The 10231-nt window shown below is 39.9% G+C and overlaps 2 protein-coding genes across 3 annotated transcripts; both read right to left on the reverse strand.

Moving 5' to 3' along the window:
- Positions 1-4055: 4055 nt before the first annotated feature.
- On the reverse strand, positions 4056-5394 carry tex36 (testis expressed 36). 2 transcript variants are annotated; one of them, XM_071480341.1, is made up of 4 exons: positions 5190-5348; positions 4946-5073; positions 4684-4758; positions 4056-4578 (listed from the first exon to the last, which is right to left on the reverse strand). In XM_071480341.1, the coding sequence occupies exons 1-4, from the start codon at positions 5191-5193 to the stop codon at positions 4258-4260; spliced, it is 528 nt and encodes a 175-aa protein (XP_071336442.1). In that variant the 5' UTR covers positions 5194-5348; the 3' UTR covers positions 4056-4257. The 2 variants fall into 2 exon arrangements, with proteins under 2 accessions (XP_071336442.1, XP_071336441.1); XM_071480340.1 differs by having other exon boundaries at positions 4058-4578; positions 4946-5086; positions 5190-5394.
- A 360-nt stretch (positions 5395-5754) lies between these two features.
- Positions 5755-9856, reverse strand: LOC139622769 (autophagy-related protein 16-1). Its single transcript, XM_071480339.1, has 7 exons — positions 9569-9856; positions 9425-9488; positions 9228-9312; positions 8862-8935; positions 8008-8259; positions 7793-7905; positions 5755-6339 (listed from the first exon to the last, which is right to left on the reverse strand). Exons 1-7 carry the CDS (start codon positions 9654-9656, stop codon positions 6266-6268), a joined length of 750 nt encoding a protein of 249 aa, XP_071336440.1. The 5' UTR covers positions 9657-9856; the 3' UTR covers positions 5755-6265.
- Between the last annotated feature and the right edge of the window lie 375 nt (positions 9857-10231).

Consider the following 10231-nt stretch of genomic DNA (forward strand, 5'->3'; position numbering starts at 1 on the left):
ATGAGATTAAATTGCTCTGAATTTGAGGTTATGAAGGAGCAGACCAGGCGAAAGTAAGAGGTGGAGCTTCTAAAATAGTGATGAAATACTTGGTACATTTGTACAACAGGAGCCACCAATTCGAGCTAAGACGCGTATTTCAGAGTGGAGGATGGAAGTGTCCATTTTTGTCACCTCAAGGTTGCCTCTGCATTGTTGCTCCTTACTCTAAGTATATAACAAAACACAAGATCAAGAATTTATGAGAATGATTCTTTCTGAAAAACATGGCATTTAGGAAATATCCAACTTCTTATATTAAATACATTTGACATAAATGAAACCAATCAATCTTTTTTACTCGTATTTAGTCCAATTTTGCAAATTAATCACAGCTGTAACAGCTTTTCTTACAAACCGACACAGTGCGGAATACAGTTTTCTTCTTATAAAGTATGCGTGATAAATTCATCCAACCTTCTATAAACTATTTTCTTGTTCTCTCTCTCGGGAGGGATACTTGAACAGACGGCTGCTTGTAGGTCTTTGTTTACAACCAGCCTAATGTAATTATACTCACCACCTACACACAAATTAGCATGCAAACTGTGTCGGAGGTTTGAAAAATACATGGAGGAATGTGATTTAGTGCAAGGATAGGTCTGATCTTCTGTGGCAGTGTTTCTGCAGTGCTGCTCGGTGCCATGATGCCAGGCTGCTGGACTGCACAGCAGCAACACAGCCTGAGCAGGATTGCAGCTAAGCTAACAAGCACCAAAGTACTCCATTTAAACACACACATGTGCAGTGCAAAAGCGCTTTAGCAGGGGAGCTCTTATCTGCACTGAACAAACTCCTCCAGTGATGGGAATGTTCTCAGGATGTTATCATGTCCTCTGTGGAAATGAGATAGCCAGCCACCTTTATCACCACCCTCAGACTCTGATGGGCCCCTGACCATTACAGGAACAAGGACCACTCGGCTGCCAGGGGACACTAACCAACTGGCTGTCTGAAAAAAGAGGCTGACAGGGAATTGGAAGTATTGCAAGTTGAATGTCTGACAGAAGATTGGAAGGAGGCTTACTGTTAGCCAGTTTAACCCAGCCAGGGGAGTTAACTCTGTCTTGAAGGCAGTTTTTGGACTTTACAGTTGTTATTTGGACAGAATGCTGAATGTCTGAAAAAGAATGAAATGAAATGTTACACGGGAGGAAAAGTCATAGTATGGACCTTGATGCCTTATTAAAAAGGATGTAAGAGGAGAGAAAAAAAAGTCTACAGGAATCAAGGAAGCTAGACGTTAGTTATAATTGGCAAAAGGATCAACAGGAAAAAAATCTTTGTGATATGTGATTTAACCGCAGCATCTCCATGGCAACTCTCTTTTCTTCGTCACATTTTTAATGAATAGGTAATAGACAAAATGCACAACTTCATAATGTCAGAACACATGCCAAAAATGACACAAGAAAAATAAAGGTAGATTTTGTTTGACAAAAAGTGAATTTGCTGTGCACACAACAGAGTATGTCAAAACAACACAGCAGCCTTTTTGAAGAGAAAATACACACACACACACACACACACACACACACACACACACACACAAATACACATGCAATGTGCCATAGCAACACAAATCTTCCTTCTGTTGCTGTTATTTTGACTGTCTGGCAAATCCACCTCTTGTTTTCAAAGCATTTTTTTTCTCTAACAGGTGCAAAACCTCTCAACTCAACACATCAAAGAGACACATGCACCTGCGAATAAATCACAGCAAATGGTAAGAATCCAGGCTAGGGCCTCCTAACACCAAAGAGGTAGGATTCAAAGTGTCTGATTTAATATTCATGAAGTGCAAGGCTTTGGTGGTTGAATGCTTGTTTACTGAGATGTGTCTTTTGTCCTTGGGAGAAGGTTTGATATTCCTCTAAGAAACTGTATTTACATATACTCGGTTTTGCCTCTGCATGATATAACACGCGCATCTCACCTAACATGGCGTATATGTACGGCGCGCACCACCACACACTGACTTATGATTGACGCCCCATTTCAGTGTGCTCTCCTAAGAGTTCTCACTCCCTTGTGAAGCATTAAAAGCCTTGCTGCCACTCTGACAGGGCTAATGAGAGTGTCTGATTATGAAATGTTGGTGGTTTCTGGTGCGGAGGAGTTGTTCCAAGTTGTGGCATGTCTTAAGTAACTTGTAGTCTGCAAACTGCACCCACAGCGACAGAGGTGGCAGACAACCAGTCGACACCAGACAGAACCAGCCGTCAAACAAAAAGCACGGGTGTTGTTGACGTCTTTCTTTCTCTTCAACACCACTGCACCTCTTTAAAGTGTTAACTTAGTACATTCATTTAGGTATGTTCTGACCCCCCCCCCCCCCCCCCCCCCCCCCCCCCCAAAAAAAATGTTTAACAGCAGACTTCTGTTTCAGTGGCACAGCAAGGAAAGGGTTAAATCAGAGCTGGTAGCCTTCTTTTTCATCTGTGCACCTGTTTTTTTCTGTTGTTTCAAAGATATGGCCATCGCTCCGTAGGTTGGTGTTAGTCATGCACCTGCATCCAAGGATCAGTTTTTTTGGAAGGCATGTGTCAGATAATCTCAAAGTGGAATCACAAAGGGCGGCTGTTCCAGATGGATGTCTCACAGCTTTCTTGTCTTGCTATATAAAAACTATGAGATCTACTTCACCTTTTAAAAGTAGAACCACTCCGACAAGGTCGCCGCCGTATGAGGATCAGCTAATTACTTCGGCTGAAAGAAAGCTTGTGAGAAAAACCCATCTCCCCGATGAGTTCTTAAAAAAAAAAAAAACGAAAGCAGCTGGTCAGAACATTCTCTGGAGAAAACATCAGCTATTGGGGAGAGTGGTTGGGGATACTTTTCTCTTAAGTGCTTTTCTCTGAGCAGTGCTCTCTGTCATTTGCTCCCACGCTTCCTCCTCTCTTGCATGGGTGGCACACACTCATATATCTATCCCTTTCATCCCCAGGAGTAAAACAAACCCATGCATTATGACTCAAATCAAGCTTAATTTATTTCACATGCTCTAATTTAATGTCATCATGTTGATATGCACTGAATAAAAATAGCTGGATTCTTTTTTTCTAATTATTTCCCCAACATTTTCTCTCCCTGAGCTTGTACATTACACAGGGGTTTTGGTTATTACATTTCTCACACAATTTGGCTGTTGAACAACTCCTTGGCTCCACAGGCCGCTGATAACTCATGCACACCTGCTGCCCTCTGCTGGCTAAACTGCGAACTCCCTACAGTCTTCTCAGGGACTCGACAGTGGCCCCTGATATAAACAAAAAGTACACAAGAATTGTACTTCATGTTAGTATGCTAGGTGTGCTTCCACATGCACTTATGATTTATGTAATAAACATGCTATTTTTCATGGACTAACTTAATTTAGTGTATACATAATTGGTAAAACTTAACATACTTTTGTGAGGTGCACTAGTCTAGTAAAATGCCTCAAGTGACATAATTTGAGGCGACAGCAGATGTGTCTGAAGGCTACATGTTCAAAAATGAAAAAAATCTGAGGGTGTGGAGCCAGGAAGAATTGAGGTTGCCAGACCTCTGCAGCCCGCTCCTCATCTCTGCTGAGGGCTTGTGGCTCAAGGCTACATTAGCTGCTACCACCATAACACACCCAAACCCCTGACCAAGCTGTCAGGTTGCATTGTGGGTAATGTAGGCATCAGTGGAGTACTCTTTAAGTAGTAATTCAGTGTATTCAAGTACCCTTCTTTTGAAGACCTTCCCTGTCTGGGCATTTTCTAGGCGAAGGAGGTCCATCAAAAGATACTTTTTAGTTGCATTATGGGTAATGTAGGATCTAGTGTTTTTGGAGCTTGAGCCACTCTAGTGATGAGAAGTTGGTTATATCTTGCCCTCTGTTGCTTCTTTTTGACCTTTCTTTCCTAATCTTTTTTTTGAGCCACCCAACTTGTAAAAGTGTAGTGCCACATCAGTGGAGTGCCCCTTTAAATGTGTTAATAACATACCTGAGAGCATAATGTGAGCGCACTGAAGTTACATTTGTATAAATCATGTGCATAAAAGGCTATTTAACATAAAAAGTTTATTTAATTTCACGTGCACTTAAATGTAGTCAAGTATAAGATGCTGAAGATACATTAACTGGGTTGTTATCTGTCCACTTTCTTGTCTAATTTGGGTTGCTGTGGAATAAAACCTGTATGTCCTGTCGATGATGCCATCTAGTTCCTTAAATGTAGGAGTATCTTAGGGCTTGGAAGGTACTGAGCAGTTGGTAGCTGCCAGCACTTTTAGGGTGTCTGAGAGGTGAGAGTCATGTCGTCCAAACCACATGAATTGCTCCCCTGCCTGCGCTATAGCCGCCTCTGCAGACTTCTGCTTGTGGTTGCGGGGGAACCGTCTGGTGCCGGTTGGAACATTAACAGCCTGCTTCACCATAAAGTCGGTCTGGTAGGCTGTGAGGTTCCCCCCACCCTCGGCAGTGCCACTGTCAGCTCCATCATGGCACAGGCAGAAGTGGGAGTTGTGCTGTCTGCGATCATCAGTACATTTCCTGCGTCCCACACCCTGAAGTACACCAACATGATACTGTTACAGAGGAGATATGGTTTCCTTTCCAGCTGTGATAGAGCTGAACATTTCATAATGCCCTGAATGTCTCTTCATACTCACATGAGTGAAGACAGAGATGTTGTCTTTTAAGGACTGCTTGTTGTCATGGTCTGAGAATGGATACTCGCTGGATTTCTGTGAAGAAACCCATGAAAAAAAAGAGTCTAATACAACTGAATACAGGGGAATGAGATAAAATGAGGAGGCAGTTTCTTCCTCTGCTAAAGTGCAATGAAATCTTTTAAAGCCCTGGTCTATAACAACACTGTGGGGAAAAAGAACAGTCATGCCAGACACTACATGAGCTACTTCACATACACACCTGCTGAGTTTTCCATTTAGGATAGCGCTCAAAGTTCAAAGCCTGAGGCAACGATGATTTAACCTGAGTAAGCATGATCCCAGTGCTGGTACAAGTCCCACGATTCCTCGTCTCATTTTCAGGTGAAACTGAATGAGCAAACTGAGAAGAAGTTAAAAGAAAAGCTAATTACATGTCCAGGTTTGAATGCTACGATTTGTAATGCTCTGTTCTAATTATGTGATAAAAATTAATGAATTCTCACCCATTTGCCATCATTGCTCATTGAAGAATATCGCTTCCCACCTTTTACCATTTTGAAACACTTTGAGATGTTGAGTCCACTGAGTGGTTTCACCAACACACCACAGACACACAGACACACAGACACACACACACACGTGCAGAGCCAAACTTAACAACTAGGTTAACACACACTGGTGACTATGGAAACATGCTACAAACAAACTGAAATCTGAGCTCAATTTGCCATGGAGATGTGGAACTGGAATTCTTACAAAAATATATATATTTTTATAAATAAATGATATTTGTAACTCATATAACTGATTAAACAAAAGAAAAATAAATCTCAAAAGAATGACTATTGAATATTAGATTAGTAGGGATTTTGTTTCTTTTTTGAAATGTGGAGAATTTATTTACCCTGCAGTCCAACAACTGAGGACAAATTTGGAGCCAAAATGCCATTAAACTGATGTGATCCCCAGTGTGGTCAAGTATTAAGAGTTAGGAGGAGAGTTTTTAAATCAGGAATCATTTTTTTGATGGATGACAAAGCAAAAGAGAGGCAATTCAATTAAAAAGAAAAAAAAACATAAGTGACTTTATTTTTCACAACAATGCATTTACAATAACAGGCTATATTAATCAGGAATACAGTTTGGTTCTTCCATTTTAATAAATGTTATTTTAAAATATGACCTTTAAATATCCCTGGTTATTTAATTCTTTTCAAATACACTTTTTAACATAAGTTAAAATGATTCATGCGATTTTCTGTGCAAATAAACATAGCTAAAAGTTGGAACAGGCACATGGGTACTAATACCAAGGCCTGACCTCAACTGGTACAAATGGAAGGATTTTAAAAATTCCTTGGTGGGGGGTGTCAGTCAGTCCAGATGTGGTTAACAGACATTACGTGACAAAGGAGGGGCTTTAGTTAAAGCAGCAAATGTAAAGTTTGGCACTCTAACAAAGTCTTTTATCTAAAAAAAAAAAAGAGATAAGAAACAGTTTGTCCTTGCACTTCTAGTTGCAAAGAGTTACTCCTTGGTCATAGTTCTGGCGTCACATCCTGTGTGGGAAATTCAGACGTCAGACGTTTTCTACAGCTGAGACTTTGTTGTGGTCTGAGTGCCCCAGGGTAGTATCTGTTGTATTGTTGATCCCTGAGGACAAGATGAGCATGACGACAAGGTTGAATTACATGTTTTAGGTTACATTCAGCACACAGATGTGGATATTTTGAGGGTCCTGACAAAGGTTAACTGTACTCTTATATGCTATGTAAATTTTATTTCCTAAGAAAGGTAATAATGCAGTGTCAAAGCCTTATCAAAACTACCAGTAATACAAATTTAAATTAAAAAATCATTAAATATAATAACTGAAATGGGTCAGCAGTATTACACAAGGGGACTGACGGCTCTGTCAGATTCTGGGGCCTCTGTACTTGGTTACTGGGGTGATTGGCTTTGAGCTGACTTTAGGTCTGTTCTCTACTGGGGGTGAAATATAACTAGTACATTTACTCAAGTACTGCACGTAAGTAGAAATATGAGGTACTGTACTTAAGTATTTTTCTTTTCATACTTAACACTTCTACTTCACCTCAATTCAGTAGGCAATGTACTTTTTAAATGACACTACAATAACTTTGACTGCTGTAGCTACTGGTTACTTTACAGAGATTTTACACGCTAGACATATGCAGAGTTCATAAAATATGATGCTTTGTTATTGTTTAAACTACCCTTCAATATATACAATCAGAGCTGAAACCCTTAGTCGATTAATCTATTTGTCAGCTGACAGAAAATTGATTGGCAACTATTGTGATAATTGTTTTAAGTTATATTTCATACAAAGATGTCAAATATTTCACGATTCCAGCCTCTCAAATGTGAATTTGAGATTGTTTTGTTGTAATTGTTTTAATAATTACAGATGGGTGACAGAACCATTCGTCTGAAGGTGTCATTTTGGGCTCTGGGAAATTGCGATGTGCTTTTCCTACCATTTTCTTAACTTTAACAAACCAATCAACCAACTGATTAATCAACAATAAGCAGATTAATCCACAGTAAAACTAGTCATTGTTCGCACATTATTAAAAACTAGCTCCAGCTCAACCAGCGGCAACAGTAAATTGCTCTTTGCACATTAATAATTTAAAAATGATCTATGGATGCAAAAGTACTTTTACTTTTGATACTTGAAGTATATTTTCCTAATCGTAGTCACATACTTTCACTTAAACATTTCTCACTGTCATGGAGTATTTTTACAGTGTATTTGCATTTTTACTGAAGTAAAGGACCTGAATACTTTCTCCATCACTATAAAGTTAGGTATTTGACAAATTTGATGAAGGCTAATTGGTTCTTCATCAGCGCTAATAGTGCTTTGTTAATCATGTTAACAAGTCACTGTTAAAAAGCCCTTTTTGTCTTGACCTCATCAAATAGACGCTTCTCACTGAGAAGGTCAAACTGATGACTGATGAAGGCTCTTGGTGCCAAACGAGGATCCAGCACTGAGGTGAAGTAATGTTATTAAATTCAAAGACAGACATTTATTTGCATTACGTGTTAATATTTCAAAGGGAATGCTGACTCTTACTCTGAATGACTGATGGAGACGTATCACTCCAGGGGCCCATCACTACGGGATCATACCCTTTTCCCATTTCCCTATGAAGGTGCTTCTTCAGTTGTCTGGCCAAACGTTGCCACCTGAGGGAAAGTAGTGATCAGACAACTTAAAATCACAACTTAAAAACTATTATGTTTGAGCTTTGTAAGTCAAACACAGGATCACACATTCACTTCTCTTACCTTTCCTGCGTGTCGTTGTACTTATTTAACCTGTCAGCTTCCTCCCTCTTCTCCTCCATACACCGCTGCAGGAGTTCCTCTTTCTCTCTCCAAGCCTGTGCCAACGTTTCCTTTAGTCCTTTCTGCTCTGTCCGCAGGGCTGCCAGCTCTTTGGATTGACATTCCACGGTGAACTCAAATTCTGAAAGGGTTGCCTTCATGGTGTTACTCCCTTTAGCCAGAGTGAGTGCCTCTTGACGGTACTGGGACACACTGAAATTGCCAAGTAATGAAATGGTTATTTATTCTACCTTTGGTCACCTTGTGCTATTGTTACTTCAGACTTTTAGATGTTAGATTGTAGGTCACAAGTTCATACACCAAGTGTTAAAGTGGATTTATGCCTCTTCATCAAGGTCCCATTATGCAACAGATGCCACAAACACGGGAAGTGATTTGTGGTTCTGCTTACACTGTATAATTAAACCCTGCTGACTGTCATATACAGGAGCAGCACTGCAACACTACATGTTTGTTCCATACATACCTAATGTCACATTGTTCTTTTACTATATACCCAAAGCAACAATTTTGACATTCTTTTATTTAAGTGACTGGACTGAAAGAAAATTATTGGGTTGAGAGGGAGGCTGAATCTTATATTTCATTATTACGGCCTAGGCCCAAGTATAGCACAACGCTGATTATAAGAAGACCCCCACTTTTCCAACATTTGTTTTTGGGGGGACTTTTTGAGGATAGGAAACACTTTTGTTTCTTAGAATGGTTAGGACTCAGTTACGTTAAGAGAAAACACAGAGTACACTCTGACAGCCACAGTTATCCACTGACATGCACTGAAAACCTGAAATTACCGTGACTGCCAGTACTGCAGTTCAGCCTCTTTCAGATACAGGACGGTGGTCAGGTCAGAGACAGTCTGAGACAGCTGTGGAGACAAAACGAAAAGGATGAATTTACTGAGTGGTGGATAATGGGGAGGATCTCACAAGTGCACACACAAATCAAAGAAGGATCATATGGGCCAGTTTCTTCCTTCTTCTATAATAGAAGTCAAAAGGGCTAATGATTATTTTTCCAATCTATTGCCTGAGTTTTACTGCAAATACTTGTCCAACCTGCTGCTGGTTTTATAGTTAAACAATAGCTGAAACTTCTCTGCTTATAGCTGGAGCCTGATGCTATGGTGTCCTCACTGGATTACTCCTCACTGAACCCACCTTTTCTGCCAGGTGTTCACTCTCTCTCAGTTGGAGTTGAAGAAGTCTGGTGTTTTTCCCAACTTCAACTCCACCTCGTTCAAAACTGCCAATGAAAACCAGCGCACGGATTTCAAAGAGATGAGTCAAGTTTCATATATAAACCCAGATCAACAGAAAGGCCAAATGTGGGTTAAGTGAAATTCTGTATTTCTAACCTCTTAGACTGAACTTCTTCCAAAACTTGTTTGCGAATTTCAAAACGTTCTTCTAGTTGAGACACTAAAAGGAAAAACAGACAAATGTTCTTAGAGACGCTGAGAACATCATCAGTGAGATAGAAAAAAAAATAGTAATCTTACAGCTTGTGAAAACGCCAACATGGGGGAGTTTTTCAGTTTGGTCTCTCTGCTGCAGCCGAGCGCGTACGTGATTCTTCCAGCTTTCCATTGTAACAACAGCCTATAAAATATTGTATCATAAAAGTGAACTGTCTCCTGCTCACCGTCCTCAAAACGTCTTTCGCCCTCACTTTCTTTAACGTGGACGGGTGCAAGGCAAAGCTATTGTTTAGATGTTGGCACAGCACAGGAATGAACGGCCTGCAGCAACATCTCACAGCTCCTCCTCCCCAATCAGTCAGCAATCAGCTGACAGCGCCTTGCTGGATATGACCTCTAACAATGAGGTCATGGGGGCCACCAATCCCCCAGTCTAATGTAATGTAACGTAATATAATTACAAGAAATTGTTTTTCTAAATGAAAAAAAAAAACAAAAAACAAACTCAAGACACAAACAAGCTCTACCATTAATTCCAGATTTTTTATTTTTTTTTAACAAGCATAGAGCAGAAACAAAAACAATATAATACGAAATCTTAAATCTTGAATCACAGTAATACCACGGTGAAGATATTAGCATCAAAAATATACTTAAAGTATCAGAAGCAAAAGCACTCATCAGGCACTATTTCAGGATTTTAGTTATTGATGCATTAATTTGTAACTATCCCTACTTTTACTG

This window comes from Trachinotus anak, unplaced genomic scaffold (assembly GCF_046630095.1).
Source record: "Trachinotus anak isolate AG129_WGS33_773 ecotype Australia unplaced genomic scaffold, CSIRO_AGI_Tana_v1 ptg000007l, whole genome shotgun sequence".
Lineage (NCBI taxonomy): Eukaryota > Metazoa > Chordata > Actinopteri > Carangiformes > Carangidae > Trachinotus > Trachinotus anak.